Here is a 24,313-nt window from a genome sequence, read left to right as displayed (position 1 = left end):
TACAGTAGTTGCTGCTGGAGGGAGGGATTGAAGGTATAGTTGTTCCTGCTGGAGGGTGGGATTGAAGGTATAGTTGCTGCTGGCGGGAGGGATTGAAGATACAGTAGTTGCTGCTGGCGGGATGGATTGAGACACTGGCTTTGGGTCGTCCTCACTTATCCTGCAAATTGTGTGTCCCCAACCCCTCTCTCCCTGCACCCACCCTTACCATTCGTACCCAACTGCTCCTTGACTCTGTATTTTTCACCTGAGATGGTGGATAGGTTTGCTGTGTCGCATTAATTTCACACCCGGAAGGTGAATGTCACAATATAAACTTTAAATTCTTAATCAAACTGAAGTTAAAACCTGAATTCATGGTGCTTTGACCATTAGCTTCATACCTCACTTGACTACCTCAGCCAGGAGGCGAAGCCTGGACCACATCTGCACATTTGAAGGTCGATTTTCTGCCGGGAATGGAACATATTGCATCTACACATTTATTTTCCATATGTATAATGTAAATTAATATGCAAAGGCTCCCCGGGACTCTAATGAGTGGCGGCACAAGGAAATGAGGAGGCCATTTTCCTCTATCCTTACCATGTTGCACAGCCGAATTAACTTTTGCTACAACTTTAAACAACAATTTCTCGGCCCAAACGTGCGAGACAAACAGCCACTGAGCTTGGGGGGAGTGTCGACACTTTCCGGGGTACTACTCTGGGTACCAGTGACGTCATTTCTCACCGCACTCAGCGGGGCATTTCCGAAGGAGGAATTTCCTCCTCCCCATGGATGCCAACCTATGGGAATTGGACATGCTTTATCCTTTTAAAAGCTACGCTTATCATTATAAAATTATTTGGGATGACTCGGACGGGGTTTGAACCCTAACCATTACACCTCCGAATCTGGTATAGCTTTAACCATCTACCACATCAAACACAATGTCAGTTTGTGTGTTTGTACAGATGTCTCTCCGCCTTCATGAGGGAAGGTTTTAAAGGCCAAACTTTGAACACTAATGTGCGTTCACTATGGTATATTTTTGAGGATAAAAAAAACTCAAAAAAACATTTTCCATGAAAGAGTAATTATGTCTCTTCTATTGGAATTGTAGACGGTGGCTTGCAAATCGAGCCTCAAGGGTGGTGTACAGAAGCGTTTTTTTCAGTACCAATAAATACAAGGTGCAGGGAGGTGAAATTCGCTACATGTGATGTGCAACATGCGCAGAGAGAAACAAACGTGAATTTACATCCGTAAGATATCCAATAAATAAAGAAGATATAATCACACCTGACACGAGGCCGAGGCATCGGACTTTGGCACGCTCACGACGCTGCACCGTCGAATAAACTGTTCCAACCCATCATTTTTGATGGACTTTTTACAAGTTGAAATACAGTTTTCCAGCTGAAAGGCAACGAGGATCACTGAATGTCTCCCCCATCAACACCTGTGATGTACTTCAACTGAGAAGCTATAATAGACAGGTTTACCAGTCCAAACCAGAAGAGAAGAACCCATCCCCGGAACCATTTTGCCCCTTGAAAATGATGTGATGGGGTAACTCTTATTGTTGACCCATTAAATAGATCTGCCTTATTTAACAAAATGAATGACGATAAAGAAAATCCCACGACCTATGTCAGCTTCATAAATGAATTGAAGGAACCTTTGGAGTGAATTTTGAGAGCATCAGCTCTGTGGAGATCTCTGGCTTATTAAATGGCCGAATTGAGAAGGATTGGTTAACAATCCCAAACTAGTTAAGCTGGAATCACACAGGAGTTATTTGTCACTCAGAATTCCGAGGTGTGTGTGTGTGTGTGAACGTGTGTGTGTGTGTGTGTGTGTGTGTGTGAACGTGTGTGTGTGTGTGTGTGTGTGTGTGAACGTGTGTGTGTGTGTGTGTGTGTGTGTGTGTGTGTGTGTGTGTGTGTGTGTGTGTGTATGTTTGTGCGTATGTGTGTCACTTAAGTGTCCTCAAAGAATACGCAACTTTTGAAATGACGTATGAATGTTGACGAGGCCTGTTACACATGCCCTGTGCGTGTACGTTTTCAATGACTCGGTTCTGCTCGCTGAGCACTTTTAACATTAACCTGTTATTGTGAGCGAGAAATCCATGATCCAAATCATCGTTTTAACATAATTTCAGTGTTTAGATGAAATATTGGAAATTTTAGTGGGGGATTAAGCATAATTGTCTGTTCCCGAATGACTCACGGAAATATCGGAATATGATAAATATCCTTGGATGAGTCGAGTCGGGTTCCATCGTTTACTGTTAATATAATTAGTTATCAGTGGCAATGGTTATAAGATACACACACGCACGAGCACACACTCCTTTCACCAATAGATGCAAAAATCGAGTACAATTTATCTTGAGGCCCTATAACCAAACAAATATATATATATATATATATATATATATATATATATATATATATATATATATATATATATATATATATATATATATATATATATATATATATATATATATATATATATAATCAGCACTCATAGCCCATATAACCCCCACCCTCCTCCCAAACATGATTAGTAGTAAATATCATTAATTTAAACTTACCCTGTGCATTGTCAAGCCCCAGATATGACCTTCCCATCAGTGTTAAGAAGCACAAAGCTTTTCTTAGAACGTGACAATCAGCAAACCTTTGGGCCTTTTTGCGGTACGAGCTGCAACATACTGTATTAACTTTTTGACGAGTTGATCAGGGAAGTTCTCCAAATCTTTTGTTGTGCATAAGCACGCCCCTTTCTCCCACGTATGTTTTCAAGTATTTTCAGCTTCTTAAAAAGCTTGGTAAGCAGTTTCATGCTACAATCCTTATTTGGCACGTATGATACAGATCTAGGCCACCCCGATGGGCGTTAATACAAGGGGTTTCTACGCATGCGTGCCAATCAATCTAGGACAGATTACGTCATTTTGAAAGTCTCATATTGCGTCAGGTTACCCTCACAATCAAGGGTATGTCACTTGGTCCTTGTCACAAAGACCTTATTTTGTCTGAACATTTCCCCACCCTGATCAATGCTGGGTATGACATGCTTTGCTCTTTTGCTCTTGAAGTGATTTGCCGGCAATTATAGCAAAGCCGATTATATGATATCTGCAATCCATGCAATAATGGACACTGGATTCCAGACATTTGTCCCACTTGTGTCAGGGCGATTTGGGTGATGTGGTAATTATCATCTGAAAGGCTTCCTTTCCAAACTTGTGTTAAAAATTAGATTAAACTACACACCTTTACTTGTAGGAAGTGATATCATTACCTCCTCCACCGAAGATGGGTGGACGTTATGTCTCCACCCCTGTCTTTCTGTTTGTCTGTCTGTCTTGTTTTCAGGATATCTCTAAAAGTTGTGGACAAATTTGGACGAAATTTGGTGGACAGGTTGGGTGTGTGGCAAGGACAAAATAATCCATTTTGGTGTAGACCCAGATCCGGATCCGGATACCAGAATATTTTAAGTGATTCTTCACCATTAAGGAAAAGGTCCAAAATGACACAAAGCATGATATCTCAAAACGTTATGGATGGATTCGGATGTAACTTGGTGGATGAGTTAGTTAGGTGACAAAAAGAAATGGATTTGATTTTGGTTCAGGTCCGGATCCAGACCCGACCTATCAGTGGAATACAAAACGTAAAGTGTTCAGCCTGGCGGAGGTATACGCTCCACCTAGTGTCATTCTAGTTGTGTTTGTAATTGTCCTGGAAAATACTTGGGTGTTCACACCAGGGAATTCTGTTGTTGCTAACAATCATTTTGTAGATGTGTTAATGTCTCTTGAATAACCACCTGGGGTTCACCTGGATGAATTTCTCCAGTGTGTGGCTGGCTTGATTGCCTGGGTATGCAAGCAAAGGTATAACCAATTCGCCAGTTCTGATACCCAATCTTCAAACACATAACTGAATGAAGAACACTCATTTATATCCACCCATGTGAGAAATACTCATATATTCATATAGGTCATAAATTTTGTAAACAATAGTTTATTTTGTTAATCAAAAATTGTGTTTTCTCCAGTTCATTAAATCTGCGTTCACAGAGCATTTTGATCTTTCTGGTGACACCGTTGCTCGTTTGTGCCTCTCAAATGGCTAATAATCGTTGTGCAACCTTAAACTGACTCAAACACACACTGGGATATTGCAGCATTCTTGTCTTTGTTCTCAGTGTGATTTGCACATTTCAGCCCTCGGAAGGGAAATGCCAAACTATTATAACCATCATAATAAATCAAGTCTAAGGCTGATGTATTTCATAATGACAAGTCATTCATTCTCTTGTGGTGACACAAGGTGCTGTGGCTCCATTCCATCCTCGCACTGTTCCTCAAGCTTTGGGATGTGGCAATCTGGGACGATACAACGAGCTTTATTTTGTGGAGCAACGTTTCTTAACATCCAGTTAGCAATTGTTGACATGGTGATATCATGAATAATGATGTAGTAGAGATTATTCTTGGTCGTGCGCTCTGAGTTTAGGAGGTTGGTGGTGCCACCCTGGCCGGGTGGTACCAAATATTTTTTTCAGAATTTGAGAGAATAGAGCATGGACAAACAACGCCGTGAAGGCAATGGCATACGACCCAATATAATCCTTACCAAGAAACTGCATCTGCAGCACAAACGCAATCCACTGGCCATCTTACTCTTCCATTCTGCTTCAGCTCTTCCATGAACCTCGATCATGGATAGAAAAAGCCACTCTGTATAGAGTATCAAAAAAATGACAAAGCCAGGGACATTCACCGAGGCCCTATGGCCAAGGTACAAACTCCACCAAAACTAGTCCGACTCGTACACACATGCACTTCTTGTTGTCCGCTCTGAGTCTGGGAGGTTGGCGGTTCAAATCACATCGGTTGGCAACCTTTACGCAGGCTTGATGCGCCAAATTGTCCCCTCCTGCAATTTTAATTTCCATGGAAGAAACTCGTATTGAGTAGTATTAATGAGTCACAATTGATTAAGACCGGACGACTTAAACATACACTTAAACTTAATAACTATTAATCATTATAAGATTAGCATTCGATCAATAACTTGATTTTGCCTCTAATTTTACAATCACCTTATACTCTAACCCTCTATCCAGTGGTATTGCCTTCTTCCAGTATATGCGATTTTCTCTCTTTACTTTCTTTGCAAACTCTTTTTATTATGAGTCATCAGAGGCATTATGTTTTCAGGTTGTCCGTCCAACTGTCCGTCCGTCCGTCCGATAGGTTTTTGTTACCGCGATAACGTGAGATCGGCTAAAGGGGTTTTAGTCAAACTTGGTGCAGGTATGTACAATGACGTACAAAACCACCGTTTAGAGGCCATTTTTCCCCGCAAAACGGGGGTTGGCCTTTTCGGGGACCATGGTTGTTGTTGTTTTTTTGGTCCCCTTTTTGAAGCAATGTTTTACGGCCGGATGCCCTTCCTGCCGCCAACCCTGTTTGTCGCCTTTTTACGATAAACAGGGAATTACCATTGTACTGGTACTCAATTTGCCGACCTCGGAAGGATGACAGGCTGAGTCAACCCCCCTGGCGTTAATTCAGCGATCGACCGGGATTCGAACCCAGGATTGTTGGATCACTAAGCTGGCACCCTCGCCGCTAGCCCAACACCAGGGATAATGTAGAATGATGTACAGATGAACTGATTTAATTTTGGGGTCAAGAGGTCAAAGGTCAAAGTCTGTAATATGTCTATAACTTGAGAACGGCTGAAGTGATCTAATTCAAACTTGGTACAGGCATGTATAATGATGTAAAGATTAGCTGATTCGATGTTGGTGTCAAGAGGTTAAAGGTCATGTCAGGTAAAAATGTGATAACTTGAGAACAGCTGAATGGATTTAAATCAAACTTGGTACAGGTATTTTAATGATGTAATAATGTGGGTGGAGGCATATCGGTCGACGTCGTGACGGCGAAGAGTGTTGTTATAGTTTCTATATTTTGTTTCTACCTTTACTTCTTTATACCTTTGTCAGTGAGGTTTTTGTGGTGTACACTGCCATGTGTTTATGTTGTTCTGCATGCTTCAAGAGCTCCAGAAAAGGGCTCGTTTTCTTAATTTTTCAATGAACTGTTTTGCCTTGTTGATGAGGACTTGGGTTCCTCGGGCGAGTGAAGCGTACTTCGAGCTCTCCACGGCATCGAAGTTTAAGTGTTTTCCCATTCTTGTCTTTGTCAAATTTCCACTGGTTATTTTGCTGTGTACGTGTTATTGTGTGTTTCTGGTTGGTATTGGTTTGTAATTCGTACAAACTTGTGTGTAGTTAATTGTTTTCTGGGTCGTACCTCGTGTGCGGCCTGGTAACTTGGGGCTTCCCTCCCCCCGTCGGTGTTTTGTCGATTTGGGTTCTTTCCTTCGCTGTATTACTTGTTTCTTTTATTTTATTTTCTCCCCCTCACCTCACCTCCCGAGACAAAGATTTCTATATTGATTCTTTCTCTCCTCCCGGACACGTTTGTTCGCTCGCCTCCTCGTCTCGGCTTGTGCCCCGCCCCCTGTATCTCGTTTCTCTCCCGCCTCTGCTCCTTCCTTCTCAAATCCACGTTCTCGCTTGGAGACTTTTCCCAGATTGTTTTTCATGGTTTTCATGGTTCTGTTTGGATATTGTTGGAATATGTTTAAACCGCAGCCGTGATGCTGACGCCCCCCCCCCCCCGAATTTCCATGTTTTAAACGTTTCCCAGTGTGTACCCTGGTCAGAATAGGTACACCGTATCCCTGCGTGTCGTAAGAGACGACTAAGAGGGTTGGCGTCAGGAAGGGCATCCGGCCATAAAAACATTGCCTCAAAAAAGAGAACCATGACAATTACAACTACATATGAGCAGGGTGCAGCCCGAAGTGGAGATCGGTTTCTGAGGTTTGGGACATGGAATGTAGGGACAATGACAGGGAGATCAGGAGAAGTGGTGGAAGTATTGGTCAGAAGAAGAGTGGACATATGTTGTGTGCAAGAGACGAGATGGAAGGGAAGTGGTGTGAGAATGGTGAAGGGTAGGCAGGGACAGAAATACAAGTTTGTGTGGCAATTGTGCCCGGAGGGCGTGAATGGTGTTGGTGTCCTGTTTTCTGAGGAGTTTGTAGACAGTGTGGTGAGTGTGACTGGAGTGAGTGATAGGTTGATGATGGTGAAAATGATGATTGGAAAGCTCTTGGTGAACGTCATCTCGGGATATGCTCCGCAGGTTGGTCGAAGCAATGAAGAGAAGGACAAGTTCTGGTGTGCGATAGAGAAGCTGATGGAAAACGTGAAAGATGAGGAAGTTGTTGTGGTGGGAGGAGACCTGAATGGACATGTGGGAAGGAGTATGGATGGTTTTGAGGGAGTTCATGGGGGTTATGGATATGGTGTGAGAAATGGAGAAGGTGAAAGGATTTTGGAGTTTGCTGATGGAGCTGATTTGTTGATTTGTAATACTCAGTTCCAGAAAGAGGATAATAAGCTTGTTGCATACACGTCAGGTGGGTCGACGACAACCGTTGACTACATGATGGTGCGTAGGCGAGATAGGGGGCATCTCCGGGACACAAAGGTGATCCCGGGGGAGGAGGCTGTTTCACAGCACCACTTGGTTGTCTGCGACATAAGGATGAAAGGTGCGAGGAGAGCTCGGCGGGTGAAGTACCAACCAAGAATGAAGGTGTGGAGGTTGAAAGAGGTGACAGTAAGGGAGGCATTAAAAGAGAGGCTGAGTAGGGTAGAGGATGATGTGGTTGAGCTTGAAAGTGGTTGGATGTCAATGAAAGCTAGTCTGTTGGGAGCCGTTGGTGAGGTATGTGGATGGACAAAAGGACCACCGAGGCACTCGGAAACATGGTGGTGGGATGATGAAGTTGGAAAGAGTATTGACGAGAAGAGGAAGAAGTTCAAGGAGTGGCAGAAGGCGAAGGGTACGGGAGCAGAAACAGCAGAGCATGAAAGTTATACGGCAGTCAGGAAGGCTGCAAAGAAAGAGGTAGCAAAGGCGCAGGAGGCATGTAGGAAAATGTTCGGAGAATGCTTGGATTCGAAAGAGGGTCAGAAAGCAGTATTCAGGATTGCAAAGCACATAGCGAAAGAGAGGTGTGATGTGATGGGGGTGAGCTGCTTGAAGGATGTAGTGGGACAAATCGTTGTTGACCCAGATGAAGGATGAAGTGGGACAAATCGTTGTCGACCCAGATGTAATTAAAGGAAGATGGAAAAGATATATGGAAATGCTGTCGAATACAGAGAATGAATGGGATGGCAACATAGAGAGTAACCCAGTTTTCGGACCGGCAGAGACGATAACTGAGAAGGAAGTTGAGGAAGCGATAAAAGCAATAAAAATATATAAAAATAACCACCTTTAGAGGCCATTTTTCCCCGCAAAGCGGGGGTTGGCCTTTTTCGGGAACCGTGGTTGTTGTTGTTTTTCGGTCCCCTTTTTGAAGCATTGTTTTACGGCCGGATGCCCTTCCTGACGCCAACCCTTTTTGCCCCCTTTAACGACAAACAGGGAATTACCAGTAAACTGGTACTCAAATTAGCCGACCTCGGAAGGATGACAGGCTGAGTCAACCCCCCTGGCATTAATTCAGCGATCGACTGGGATTCGAACCCAGGATCCTAGGATCCTAAGCCGGCACCCTAGCCGCTAGCCCAACACTAGCCCAACCCAACACAACAAGCGATAAAAGCAATGAAGAGTGGAAAAGCGGGAGGGCCGACGGGAGTTGTGGGAGATATGTTGAAGGCAGCAGGAAGTTGGGGTATGAAGAGAATGACAGAGATCTGTAATCTGGTGGTGAAAGAAGGCCGCATTCCAGTGGACTGGGAACTGAGTACCCTCATCCCTCTATACAAGGGGAAAGGTGATCCTCTGGAGTGTGGCTCGTACCGAGCGATAAAGTTATTGGAGCATGGAATGAAGGTATTGGAAAGGGTGTTGGAGAGGAGGATAAGGAAGAAAGTGAAGATCGACGAAATGCAGTTTGGATTTATGCCAGGAAGAGGAACGACAGATGCGCTTTTCATTGTGAGGCAGTTGCAGGAGAAGTACATGGAGAAGAGGAAGAAGTTGTTTTTTGGGTTTGTTGATCTGGAGAAAGCATTCGATAGGGTTCCACGCAAAGTATTGACATGGGCATTGAGGAAGTTAGGAGTGGAGGAATGGTTGATCAGAGTAGTGATGGCAATGTACAAAAGAGCACGCACAGCTGTAAGGACGAAGGATGGGAACAGTGGTGAGTTTGAGGTGAAGGTGGGAGTGCATCAGGGGTCGGTACTAAGTCCGCTACTATTTGTAGCTGTGATGGAGGTGCTGGCTCAGAACGTAAAGGAGGGTTTACCGTGGGAGTTGTTGTATGCAGATGATCTGGTGTTGATTGCGGAAAGTATGGATGGACTGAAGGAAAAGATGAACAAGTGGAAGGAATGTATGGAGACAAAAGGTCTGAAGGTGAATATCGGAAAGACGAAGGTGATGGCAAGTGGTAAAGCATGTGGTGAGGTGGAAATAACTGGGAAGTGGCCGTGTGCTGTGTGCAGGAAGGGTGTCGGAGTGAACTCCATTCAATGTACAATGTGCGCTGAGTGGATTCATCAAAAATGTAGTGGTCTGAGAGGGTCATTTACCAGTGTGGCAGCTACATTCAAATGTAAGGTGTGCACAGAGGGAGCTGCAGATGGAGGAAATGTTGAGTTGGATCTTGGAGACGGCGTGAAGCTGGAAGGTGTGAAAACATTTTGCTACCTCGGAGACATGCTGAATGGAGAAGGTGGATCAGACTCGGCAACGGTTGCTCGAGTGAGATGTGCATGGAAGAAGTTTCGGGAACTGAGTGGAGTGCTGATGAGGAGGAGAGTGTCGCTGAAGCTGAAGGGAAAGGTGTATGCTGCATGTGTGAGAAGTGTTATGATTCATGGGAGCGATACATGGGTAATGAACGTAGAGCAGCAACGAAGGCTGGAAAGGGTGGAAATGCGAATGGTTCGATGGATGTGCGGAGTATCTTTGAGAGAGAGGAAGACAAATGATGAATTGCGAAGGATGATGATTGGAATATTGCCTGTGATTGATGCTGTGAAGAAGAACAGGTTGAGATGGTTTGGTCATGTGTTGAGGAAGGATGAAAGTGACTGGTTGAGAAGAGTGATGGAAATTAATGTAGAAGGAAGTAGAGGACGGGGAAGACCGAGAAAGACTTGGCTAAAGATGGTGGAAGAAGAAATGCGGGCAAGGGGGTTAACAAGGAGAGATGCAGAAAATAGGGCAAAATGGAGAAGATTGTCATGGGGACCGCAAGGCTAACCCCCGCTCTACTAGGGAAAATGGCCTTAAAATGCATGTTGTTGTTGTTGTTGAGGACTAAGTCCAAACAATTCTGTCCAAGACTAATGCTGATAGAAACGTACACAAATCCCTGTGAAGGTTGTACCTTCCATTGTTGGATAATAGATCCACATGGTAATGCTCCATGCAAATGTCTCCACTCTTCCCTGTTCTAATTCCGCCTCTTCTTCTTCTTCTTTGGTTTCTTCCATCCTTTCTCTATCTCGCCCTCTTTTTTTCTCTTTTCTACTCGTACCAATATTTAAAGGTCTGGTTTTGTCTTATTGACAACAACATTATATTTGACATTGTGTAATCCAAGAATAAGTAAAGTAAACTTTTGCAAATCCTCCTTACCTTTTGTGTGCCGCCTTTCTATTGGATGTTGGTCCAAGGTACTGTCTTGATGGGATTGTTCTTTTGAACAAACCTGCATGTGTCCAATTATCTTACAAATGTTATAAATGTTTTTCAAGTGTTTGTGTGTTTGTTTGTTTGTGCGTTTGTGCGTTACTCTTTCACAGACGACCCATAGCATCTAGAGGCCCCAAATTTTGGATCTACGTACTTCAGAATCTGGGCATGGTTTTAACCTACCACACATTGGCCTTGGCATCCATTTTGAGGCAACCAAAGGCCGTTATAAAGTGTATATTGGGATGTGGCAGTGCTGCCGCCAGCCTGCAGGAAAAAGGTAACCAACATGAGACCAATAACTCCATAACTTTTCAAGGTACAACACATCTCAAAACCACCACCGGGAAAAGCTCACTCAGCCGGGCAGCTTTGCGTATCTACTCCCACCCCGGGCATCGTCGGGTAGCCCCTACTACTTACTACCCGATTAATTTTGGATGATTACAAGCTAAAAAAAACTTTTGCAAATCCACTGCCGGTATAAATTACACCTGCAAAAATTGAAAGTTAATGAATTGTAATTTAGAGAAACTGTGATTTCAAAAATTGACATTGTGGAGAATTAATTATTAATTTTTACGAACATTGCTTGCTAAGAAAATTAATTTTGTTAACCATTGTTCGATTAGTGATGCATTACTTTAATCTGAAATCTTTCTCGTTACATTGCATGAGTTGGACATATCAGACTTCAAACAACTAATAATTCCTTTTTCTTGCACTCACATTTGTCAATATAATTGTTGAATGACAAAGGTTTTTGCCAACCTACAGGTTGCCTGTTGACTTTCCTGTTTCCTTTGAATTACAAAAACAATGTTTATTGATATATATTTATTTTCCTGTGGAATTGTTTCTTTATTGACCTCATATTTCCCCCCAAAATTCTTGCAAATGTTTTGAAGATTTTCATTTAGCTCGTTCATTCTTCAGAACATTTGAAAAACTATTTTCACATTTCTCAATGAAAAAACTCCATGATGCTACAACGTAGTCATACAATGTAGGCGGTATAAGTAACTTAGAGTTTTGGCTCTGAGTGGACCCAAGAGTGCAACACAATTAACCTTTTTAAAGTCCATGAAATAATTAAAATTGATAGATTAACTTAAACTTTTCTCATCACTGGGACTGGTACTTTTGCTTGCTTTTTTGTCACTTGGGATGGGTACTTTAGCTAGTATATAATGTGGTTGGAGCAAACACACAAAAAGAGGATGTACAGCTCAAGTCTGCCTTGTGAGTGATCAGTTGCTGCCTTTGACCGACACCAACTCACAACTTTCCGCTGTTGGCAGACATTCTGCCTCACCATCTACGATGCGAAGCTGCAACCAGACAGACGGCCTTCAAAGCAGCTGAGCAACCTGCACTCCCTCTGCATCACAGAATCCTCGGATAACTGGCTGTCCAACGACTCAAGAGCCACAATCCCTTCATCATAGCGGCTCAACTCTTCATCCAGTCAAACAACAGAAAACAGTGACTACTCGGTGCGTGGAGGAAGAAACAACCTGTTGGTAGATTGCAACAACTGCTGCCAATCTCTGTCATACCTACTGGTTACCACCTACCGTGCAAGGAGTGATTCCAATTGAACCGTCTCGGGAGGGGTGTTGAGTGCTTCTTGATCGACACTGCAGCTTGTGACTGCGGTGAGATACAGACAGTAGACGACTTAGTGGAGGAGGTCCCCATGCACCACCTTGAGGGAGGTTGGAATTTGCTGCAACAGTTCACTGAGCAAGCCCAGGTGTGGCTGAGGACTGCTCATTTCACCGGCTTGTTTGCTCAATCAAAGCATACGAAGAAGAAGTCCCTCTGATGGACGGCACACACGTTGATTTATCACCCTGCATGTGGAACACCAGGATGACAGAGGAAGGCTGGGTTGAGATTCCAACCCAGGCTAGACAGCTCAGAGGCGACTGCGCTATGTTGAGGTCAACAGTATGAGGCGGAGTCAAAAAAGTTGTTTTTCCTTTTCAAAAATTATTAGATCAACATACATCATGTATTCGAATGACACTAGAAAACTCACCTATGTTGGATCAGGATCATTCCTTCATGGTTGGAGAAATAACTTTTGGACTTCCCCTTGCATACGAGATTTTGAATCTGAAAAACTACCGTCATGATCAAACTTCTCAGATGGGCACACCAATAACAGGTCAACGCAGTCTTGTTGGTTTCAAAAATTCAATGCACCACAGGTTAGTGTGGACGTTTGTACAAGAATTCTGTCACTTGTCCATCCAAAGGAATGCAATTATTTTTAGCTACAGCAAATAACAATGTTTAGTTGATATTATGTCAACCTCCTCACCATCTCTGTCGGTTACAGATCATACGGCAGATTTTCCATAAAAATTGTAGTTATGAATGATACGTGTTTAAAAGTGAAAAACTCATTGGAGAAAATTTTAATATCGGTGCAAATGTTCCATTTTAAATAACCCAGGTTTGCAAGATTAACCTGTTACAGATGGACAATGGGAGAGATTTTTCAATGCAATGCGAGGATTTTCCAACAAATAAAAATAGGACCGTGGGTCCTGAAGCTCACCTGGATCAGGAGCAACAGCCACTCAAATTCCCCACAGACCCCTTTAGACCCTGATTTTTTTAATGCTGTCAACAAACTTTGGTTCATCATGGGTCAAGTTGTGGTCAAGATGAAGGTTGTGGTCAAGTTTCATTGAAATTGTATGTGTAATTTCAGAGAGGAGAGCAAATACCTATTTTGTGGGGTCAAACTTCCCTATAAACCTGCACTAATGAGCGCAGATTTTGATGCGGTCAATACACCTTCGTGAGGCATCAGATATGCAGCTTGTGGGCAAGTTTCATCAAAATCGTGTGTGTAGTTTCGGAGAAGAGAGCAAATACCTATTTTGGAGGGCTCAACCCCTCCCCACCCCTACCCCCTGTAAACCCCCAACAATGAGCACAGATATTGATGTGGTCAATAGACCTTGGTTCGGCATCAGATATGAAGCTTGTGGCCAAGTTTCATCAAAATTGTGTGTTTGGTTCAAGCGATAATGACCGAAGTGGTTCCGGACTCACTCACTCAGTCGCTCACTCACTGACCTATGGACATTGCTCGATTGCATAAGCCCACCTGACTAAAGTTCAGGTGACCTAAAAACGTGCTTATCGAGGTTTAGTGGTAATTAATAACATACATTTTCTATAACCAATGCCATTCCATTGCCAAGGATTTCTTAGACTCCCTTATACTACCCTAGGAACCTCGTCCAGGAGAGTTTGTTCAACATAATTTTCCTCGAACTCCTCTTAAGAATTTTCCTACTTATTTAACTTTTCTACGAAGCTATACATAATTTTATAAGCGCTGTACTGTTTTTATTTATAAATCGTTTTGTCACCCTTGGAAGGTTTGCTTCCCCCAATGGAATTTACCTGTGAAATGTGGTTAACAACTCGCTCTATTCTTCATCGTGAAAGAACTTATCCTCTTCATCGTGCCTTCTTCGCAGCAACAAGAACAAGACCCGACAAACCTGTACATCTCAAATCTCCCTCTGTCCCTGGATGAGCAGGAACTGGAGGGTCTGCTGAAACCTTTTGGCCAGGTTGTGTCCACCCGCATCCTCAGGGATGCCAACGGCACGAGCCGTGGTGTGGGATTTGCACGGTGAGCAGACATCATCTCCTGAGTGTGAAACGACAGCAGACATTTGGCATTAGAAGGCAATAAGCAAACTTTGTAGGCACAAATTGCGTTAGCTTGAACAACTCATAAACTTTCGAAAATTTGATAAAGAAGTAAAAAGCTGGACAATGACTTGTACTGTTCATCTCCATCATTCAGGTAAACTATCATTATGGAAACTATAAACTAAAATTTATGGAATCCTACATGTTGGCACGCACGCATCTCCGGGTTCATCATCTTCATGGGATTGCGAAGTCGTGCAAACGTCAAGGATGTGGGGAAACAGGGTAACAACGTCCAAACTTGTTAGTACCTGTGAAAGCACTTCAGAAACTATTAAATATACTTTTTTGTGGTTTCCCTGTCTTCACAGTATGGAGTCAACTGAAAAGTGTGAGGTTGTCATACAACGATTCAATGGCAAGTTTCTGTCCAGTCCTCCAGGGGTGACAGGTAAGTTTGCTGGGATGTGTTAATGATTTCTTTCACACTTCCCTAAAAACATGTAAGAAACTCAGATGAACCTTTTGAGGTGAACGTTATCGATAGGCCTGACTTTGTTACAACTGAGAAGCAGCTGTGCCATGTTATCGTACAACTTTGAAAGTTAATTGGTATAAAAGTGTGGATTTGCATTTGTGCTTTCAAAAGTAAAAAGTTATTTTTGAGAAAATTTTTGTGCACTTTGGCTTTGGCGATACTTCCATGTATTCAATGTGACTTTCGACAAAGGAAATGCAGGTTATAGACTGATATTTGATATTCCAAGCACTTCGTATCCCATGGCTTGTCTGCTTTCAACTCTCTTTGGCACAATTATATCATGACAAATACCCAGGGCCTGGCCCAATCTCCATGCTTTGCTGCTGCCTGGTTTGGTACAACAGGCCAAAGGGGCCATCTGCCCCCATGGTGCATACACTGCTTGTGCAGTAATTGGGCATGTCGCGGGCGTTCGTGATCCCTCACTCAGTGCCCGGCGAGCCCCTCCTGTGCAAGTTTGCTGACGGTGGTCAGAAGAAGAGACAGAACCCAAGCAAGTACCTTCCCAATGGCCGTTCGTGGCAGCGAGAAAGTGAGGCGAGAGTGGTATGTTACTCAAGTCTTTCAGCAGTCCTGTTAGACACTTCCTGAAGCCCCTACCATGCACTTTGCCCTTAATGAAACCCCCCTGGCCTAGTCTGCTATTGTAATTTGAGACAGACTAGCACGTGATGCTTTCCATAGTTTCCAAACAGGTCATTTCTTGTTTTTATATTGTGAATGAATGAATGAATGATCGTTTTGAGGCCATTTTCCCCGCTAGAGCGGGGGTTAGCCTTGCGGGCCCGATGATGATTGTTTTTTCATTATTTTTCAAACTTTGTATCATGACTAAAGTAAAGCAATCACTTATTTTTGTTACTGTCATACTTACAGGCTGGAATGGCTCTGGCTTATGATCCAGCTGGTATCCCCAATGGGTATGTGATGCTTGCTTCTTCTTCTTCTTCTTCTTCTTCTTCTTCATTGACGGGATTATCACGAAAAGTTTAACAGCTTCTGTATTCATTTTCACTGTTCATGTTTCCTTTTCTGTTCACCTCTCATTCCCACACAGCTTATAACAATATGACAGGGAGTTTTAAAAGGTAGCGCAAACACCTATAGCCTAACTCACCCTGACTATGCTTTGATGTGACATAAATTCAACACGATGCGTCATTTCTCATTCTGAATGGAAAAATAGGACATTTTAACGAGTAAAACTCGTTTTTCTCACCCATCATTTATATCCGTGGTTTCTCACCCGTGACATCACAGAGTGAATACAATCTGCCATTATTACTTTTCCCCATGCGCAAGATGCAAATCAATCGGCTAATTACAGTATTTTCGAATTTCCGTGCGATTCTCAGCTTTGTGCCACACCAATATGTTTTTGGGTGGTCGAAGTAATACAAGCAAAGGATGGTTTTGTTTACTGTATGAGTATGTATATATATATATATCTGTGCAGCGTCTGTCCTGTCCTATGTTGTCCTGTGTTGTCCTGTGTTGTGTTGTGTTGTCTTGTGTCGTGTTGTCTTGTCACTGAACTACTTTCTCAAACTTTTGTGAAATCGTACCAAACTTCTGGTATGCACATATCTCTCCCCCAAAAAGTCCCCAAAAAATTCCCAAAAAAAAATTGGAAAACTTTTCAAAAAAATACCCTTTGGACATACCGACGTATGTCCTAAGGGTATTTTTTTGAGTATTCCAATTTCTTCTTTTTTTTTTGGAATTTTTTGGGGACTTTTTTTTTTCAACTTCAATTGTTTATAAAATGTGATATCACGTATATTACAAATACATTTGTGCAAAATAATTGTTTGAGTTATGATTGGTTTAAACCATGACAAAACGGCAACTCGGGTAGAGTCATTTATCTATATATCTACACATCTGGGCAGTGTCTGTCTGTGTTGTCACTTAACGACTCCCTCAAACTTTTGTTTACGTGGTTGTGAAGTGTTTTTAATAACGTTGTGGTGGTTTTGAATCACGTGGTGGTGAGGTATTTTGAATTATGTGGTGGTGAGGTGTTTTTAAATCACATGGTGGTGAAGTGTTTTTAAATCACATGGTGGTGAGGTATTTATAATTACGGTGGTGGTGAGGTATTTATAATTACGGTGGTGGTGAGGTGTTTTTAAATGATGTGGTGGTGAGGTGTTTTTAAATCACGTGGTGGTGAGGTGTTTTGAATTACGTGGTGGTGAGGTGTTTTTAATTATGTGGTGGTGAGGTGTTTTGAATTAGTTGGTGATGAGGTGTTTTGAATTACGTGGCTGTGAGCTGTTTTTATTACGTGTTTTATGGCTGTGAGGTGTTTTTAATTTCGTGGTGGTGAGGTGTATTTATTACATGTTTTATGGCTGTGAGGTGTTTTTATTTTGAGGTGGTGAGGTGTTTTTATTATGTGTTTTATGGCAGTGAGGTGTTTTTATAACGTGTTTTATGGCTGTGAGGTGTTTTTAATTTTGTGGTGGTGTGTTTTTATTACGTGTTTTATGGCTGTGAGGTGTTTTTATTACGTGTTTGATGGCTGTGAGGTGTTTTTAATTTCGTTGTGGTGAGGTGTTTTTATTACGTGTTTTATGGCTGTGAGGTGTTTTTATTACGTGTTTCATGGCTGTGAGGTGTTTTTATTACGTGTTTGATGGCTGTGAGGTGTTTTTAATTTCGTTGTGGTGAGGTGTTTTTATTACGTGTTTCATGGCTGTGAGGTGTTTTTATTACGTGTTTTATGGCTGTGAGGTGTTTTTATTACGTGTTTTATGGCTGTGAGGTGTTTTTATTACGTGTTTCATGGCTGTGAGGTGTTTTTATTACGTGTTTGATGGCTGTGAGGTGTTTTTAATTTCGTTGTGGTGAGGTGTTTTTATTACGTGTTTTATGGCTGTGAGGTGTTTTTATTACGTGTTTGATGCTGTGAGGTGTTTTCAATTTCGTGGTGGATGCGTTTTTAATTTTGTGGTGGTGAGGTGTTTTAAATTACTTGGTGGTGAGGTGTTTTGAATTACTTGGTGGTGAGGTGTTTTTAATTACGTGGTGGTGAGGTGTAATCGTCCCAAACTTCCAGTCTGCACCTACCCCTCCCCTATGTGTGTGCTGAGGGGTTCTTTCTTGAAAAAAAAAACATTCAACCTAAATCTTCAACCAAAATTGCCGATAAAAATGTAATATCACAAACACCACAAATACATTTGTGCAAAGTAATTGTTTGTATTATGATTGGTGTAAATCATGACAACAGATCAACTCAGGTGCAGTCATTAGCCTCAGCTAAAATAAGCCCGTTCCTCAGTAACGCTCGCCTCACCAAGCCAGTATATATACGTATATATATATATATATATATATATATATATATATATATATATATATGTAATTCAATTCAATTCATGGATTTATTATCAAATCATCGCAGCCAGAAGCTGAATGGTGAGTGATTTACAATATAACATTAAAAAAATCAAGATCCTGAAATAAATAAGTAAATAAATTACAATCACTGCAACATCTACAAATAATTAAAATGCATTAAAAAGTACGACACTACAAGTACAAATGCAGGCATTAATAACATGAAAAACAAGCATTCTTAGTATTGCGCTGCAATACATGTCCCCTACCGGCAGTCTGTCGTCCGGAAAACTGTTGGGGAAATTACCAAGGGTTATTTACCCACAGGTTCCGAATCGTTCCCAATCGCTAATTACCTCAGGACGGGCTCACCTGTGATTCGCACTCGGGACTTCGATTTATACACCTTGCAGACAGGTCAGCAGAAGCACGAGAAAATAAGTTTTTGATGAAGAACCTTTCGAGTCGCTAAATATCAGTAATTTATTATATTTTCCGGTTCACGATCAATGATCGATGTGCATATATATGTTGTTTGGCTTGGCTCCGCCCCTCCCGAAAGCACGCGCTGTGTCGCGCTGTTGACGTCCGCGAGACGAGGCTGAGGGCGCGCGGTGCGGCTTGAGGAGAACTCGAGAATAAACAAGAGATATCCATTTTTAAAAATATTTTCGTTTAATTAATGATATCTGCCAAATCACGTGCCCTATCGCAAATTCCAAAAGGACATTTTAGTAGACTGACATGCTCAACAGATCTGTGAAGTTTCCCCTCGATTGGATCAAAAATGAGGGAGGAGCTCGGTTTTAAAGGTTCATGCTTAAAAACGTCATAACTCTGAAACCATGTGACACATGACGTCATGACTTTTTTGTTCCTCATGGGTATGCAATTCTGCCTGCAAAGTTTGGCCTCGATCTTTTCAGCCGTTGCAGAGAAAAATGGGTTTTTGTGTTTTCACGAAAAACAATATGGCCGCCGAACCACGTGACCTGTGACATCATAATTACCATTAAAATATTCTACAGACCGAGTCCCTCCTACGGTGAAAATTTGATCTCAATCGGTCCAATTATTGCAGAGAAAATTTAAAGGAAATTAAAACTTAAAATGGCACTGAGTTAAGGATCATCAGAATTATCAGAATTCCCAAAGTTCAAAGTGCATAACTTTGTCAAAAATGATCGAAACGTCGTGAAGTTCGAACTTGACCTGTAACTTATCATGAGGAAACCATGTGCCAAATTTGAAATCTTTAGCGTTAAGCGTTTAGAAAAAAAGTCCGGAAAACTGTTCTTTGCGTGACGGACGGACTGACGGACTGACGGACTGACGGACTGACGGACTGAAGGACGGAGGGACGGAGTGCAAACCTATAGTCCCCTCCGGTGTACACCGGTAGGGGACTCATAAGGATCGTTTCGGGTACACACAATGTTATAAAATACACACATTGTTATAAAATACATACATTGTTATAAAATATGCACATTGTTATAAAATACATAGTTACATACATTGTTATAAAATACATACATTGTTATAAATTGCAACATTGTTATAAAATACATACATTGTTATAAAATACACACATTGTTATAAATTACACACATTGTTGTAAAATACTCACATTGTTATAAAATACACGCATTGTTATAAAATACATACATTGTTTTAAAATACATACAATGTTATAAAATACATACATTGTTATAAATTACACACATTGTTATAAAATACACACATTGTTATAAAATACATACATTGTTATAAAATATGCACATTGTTATAAAATACATAGTTACATACATTGTTATAAAATACATACATTGTTATAAAATACATACATTGTTATAAATTGCAACATTGTTATAAAATACATACATTGTTATAAAATACACACATTGTTATAAATTACACACATTGTTGTAAAATACGCACATTGTTATAAAATACACGCATTGTTATAAAATACATACATTGTTTTAAAATACATGCAATGTTATAAAATACATACATTGCTATAAATTACACACATTGTTATAAAATACACACATTGTTATAAAATACATACATTGTTATAAAATACGCACATTGTTATAAAATACGCACATTGTTATAAAATATGCACATTTTTGTAAAATACGCACATTGTTATAAAATACGCACATTGTTATAAAATATGCACATTGTTATAAAATACGCACATTGTTATAAAAGTTGCACATTGTTATAAAATATGCACATTGTTATAAAAGTTGCATTGTTATAAAATATGCACATTGTTATAAAATCTGCACATTTTTGTAAAATACACACATTGTTATAAAATATGCACATTGTTATAAAATATGCACATTGTTATAAAATACGCACATTGTTATAAAATACACACATTGTTATAAAATATGCACATTGTTATAAAATACACACATTGTTATAAATTACACACATTGTTATAAAATACACACATTGTTATAAAATACATACATTGTTATAAAATATGCACATTGTTATAAAATACATAGTTACATACATTGTTATAAAATATGCACATTGTTATAAAATACACACATTGTTATAAAATACACACATTCTTATAAAATACACACATTGTTATGAAATACGCACATTGTTATTAAATATGCACATTGTTATAAAATATGCACATTGTTATAAAATATACATATTGTTATAAAATATGCACATTGTTATAAAATACGCACATTGTTGTAAAAATGCACATTTTTGTAAAATACACACATTGTTATAAAATATGCACATTGTTATAAAATATGCATTGTTATAAAATATGCACATTGTTATAAAATACACACATTGTTATAAAATATGCACATTGTTAAAATGGCTGAAATATTAAGTACCAAGATAAAATTTCCTAAAAATATAAAGCTAGCGAAAGAAAGAAGTGAATCTGTTATTGCACAGTAGTGTACATGCTGTATTATAAAACCTACATGAAAACGACATGTATCTACAGGTTAGGATAATGGCAATCTTAATAAAATAAAATAAATCAAATATGGATAAAGTTGTGAGTTATTGCACTTAACATGTGATTAAAAGATGCCCCATTATTGAAAAAAAAGAAGATGGATTGGTCTTACTTCGAGGACATTGATGGTATTTAAAAGTCTAAATATATAAGGCACTAGCAAGAGTAACCGGCGTTTCCCAGGGAGGGAAGGGAGGAGGATGGCTTTGACAGGCCCCTCTGTTTTCTTCGCTTTTGGAGAGGGGGGGGGGGGGGAAGGAGGAAAAATGTACATAAATAAAGAGTGCTTTAACCTCAGTGTTGACCAGGTAAAAAAGTAAATTGTAATACCCTCTGCCATAATCACCAGGTGGCGTTACACCGTACATATTTACATCGAGAATTTACGCCCCTCTCCCGGTCCCCCACACCCCCACATGAGGCCGCGGCCACATAGCCTATGTTACCCCCAGACAAAGTTTTGTTTGTTTTTGTACCCCGAGTAAAGTATAAAAGTGTTTATAGCTGGAGTACCCGGCATTGTTCAAGCAAAAAAGAAATAGTAACATATTTGAAATGAGGGCAAATATAAAGGAAAAGCAATTGCAATTCCAAATCAGAATCCATCACAAATATCAAATCATCATTTTACCTTTTCGTTGAATATATGCTGCTGAATGTACCGGTCATTACATTTCTGAGTAAAGTATGATGACGTTCAGGAAGAAGAAGAAGCCCTACCCCCAACTTTGACTGCTTCCGGAATTGTTTGATTTTATTTGTATTCAAATGTCTGGTGATTGTTTTGTATTTATTTATGTGAATGTGCACTTTTATATAAATAACTATCCTTAATCAAAAAGGCGTAGGTGCTATAGAGCGATTTTTAAAAAAAAAATCCAAAAAAACCGGACAATTTTTTTCATATTTTATTTTATTTTATGTGTTTTAGGCAAACAAAAAAAAGAAGATTATGTAGACCAAGCAGTCACTGATGTACCTCTGAAAGTTTGACGAAGATCCGTTCAGTCATCTCTGAGAAAATTGGCGACACAGACAGACCGACAGACCAACGGCTCTCTTAAATAGTAGATTGCACGCTTTCTGTAACGTCTAGTCCGACACCTAATTTTTCTCTAAAGTTCAACCCAACACACATATATTTATTTATATATATATATTGTCGCGATCCCGCCTGTGAAATGTTTCCCAGCACGGAATACGGACGTTAATGTCCGGGCTTCAAGTAGTCCACGGAGTGGACAGAGAGAACTCAATAAACACAATTGTGTTTTAATCGGCCTTCTAGGGGTAAGGCACGATGCTTTATTGGCTCGATCACAAAAACCATAAATGGTAACAGAATGGAATAAACTGCACAAAGCCTGCAGGAACTGTCGGCAACAGACGCTCCAAACAGGACGCAGGTAAGATCACTCGCGGTTCCAATCGACGATCTCCGGGACTCGGAGGGTAACAGGATGGAATTCACCGCACAAGGCCGGCAGGAACGGTCGGCCAGCAGCTCCAACACGAAGCAGGCAATCACTCGCGGTTCCAATCTACGAGATCCGGGAATCACTCGTTTTCTTCCGGAGTTACTCGCTCGTAAAATACCGAACTGTAATCGACCAGCCCAACTCGGCTGTCGTGAGGATTCCAGGAAAGCCCTTTTGAGATTTCCCACTCGGAGCCTTCGAGCCGCGTCCGTTGCACAAGATGGCGACCGCCTCTCTCGACTCTCCACCAATCACGTGCCGAATCGCCTCCCGATCGCGTGAGGCTCCAAGGAGGCCACGTCACGCGGTGGGCGGGGCACCAAATCTGGGTGAGAACAGGTGGTTTCACCGGTGGTTTCTCACAGTCCTCCCCCCCTAAGTAAAAACCCCGTCGAATAGACGGCGTTTTTAAAACCAGTATTTGTAGTAGGTGCAAGTCACATGGCAAGATGATGGCGGTAATCGCTAACAGGCAATTAACGCAATTAACAATTATTAACACTTATTAACAACAATAACGCAACAACGCAACAATACAACGCAACGCAATAGCGCAACAATAACGCAATTATTAACGCACAGGCAATTAACAGGCATTAACAGGTTAACAATGAACCAGTTTGGTTTTTTTTTTTTTTCACACACAAATTTTAACACCATACACCACATTAATATTTACCCTACAAGAGTTACACTTCACACAAAGCACAATAGAGAGGCAAGGGGGCCAAACTCAAGTTGGGGGAAGCGTTGACAGGAAGGAAACGGGCCGAGACCTAGAGCGGCGGGTACTCCTCCGGTGTCGAGAACAACAGTCATATGCGTAATGACCCCTTTCACCGCACTGGTAACATCGATCGTTCGGGTCGAAAGGCCTGCGGACCAAAGGGCGTCTGAAACGAGGCCGCCGCGACATGCCATTCGACATCTCGACGCACACACGCGATCCGCAAATTAACCTTCCATCAAGGGCTCTGACCGAATCTTCAGCATCTCGTGGCTCTTCAAACTCAACAACTGCAAATCCAGGTGGGTTTCGAGCAACCCATACGTTGCGGAGTGGTCCGTAATGTTCGAAGACCCTCCCTAGCTCGGCTTTCGCTGCTCCATTGCCCAGGTTTCCCACATATACCTTAGCATTAGCGTTCCTGCTGAATCGCGACATGGCGGGAGCGGTCCCTGAGGAGCACGGCACCTGAGGGTGGCTTGACGGGAGGCTCGGGTGGACTTCAGCTGACGCAACGTCACCGTCGGGAACTGGAGTCGAGGCGCTAGGCTCCTCGGGCCAGAGTGAAGATATGTCTGACTCCGCCACTCTCTCCGCCTGTTTACTCTGGGATCTAGTGACCCCCCCACAGGTCAGAGTCAATGACTCCTCCCTGGCCATGGCATCATTGCCAATCAGCAAGGAGACCCCGGGTATCGGGTAGTAGGGTACCACCACACAGGTCACTGGACCCTTAAAAATGTCACTCCGGACCTCG

General features: G+C 41.5%; 1 protein-coding gene across 2 annotated transcripts in view; it reads left to right on the top strand.

Moving 5' to 3' along the window:
- The window catches only part of LOC137431845 (RNA-binding motif, single-stranded-interacting protein 1), a 400,729-nt gene that overhangs the window by 235,442 nt on the left and 140,974 nt on the right, over positions 1 to 24,313 (top strand). For both annotated transcript variants that reach the window (XM_078782569.1, XM_078782568.1), the window contains exons 5-8: positions 14,266 to 14,423; positions 14,818 to 14,897; positions 15,418 to 15,533; positions 15,864 to 15,907. In XM_078782569.1, coding sequence (XP_078638695.1) covers positions 14,266 to 14,423; positions 14,818 to 14,897; positions 15,418 to 15,533; positions 15,864 to 15,907 — 398 coding nt within the window. The remainder of the gene's footprint in view (positions 1 to 14,265; positions 14,424 to 14,817; positions 14,898 to 15,417; positions 15,534 to 15,863; positions 15,908 to 24,313) is intronic.

The sequence above is a fragment of the Myxine glutinosa genome, chromosome 7 (assembly GCF_964187855.1).
Source record: "Myxine glutinosa chromosome 7, kmMyxGlut1.1, whole genome shotgun sequence".
NCBI classification, from domain to species: domain Eukaryota; kingdom Metazoa; phylum Chordata; class Myxini; order Myxiniformes; family Myxinidae; genus Myxine; species Myxine glutinosa.
Note: the sequence above shows the minus strand (reverse complement) of the source record. Positions and strands in the feature narration are given on the sequence as shown.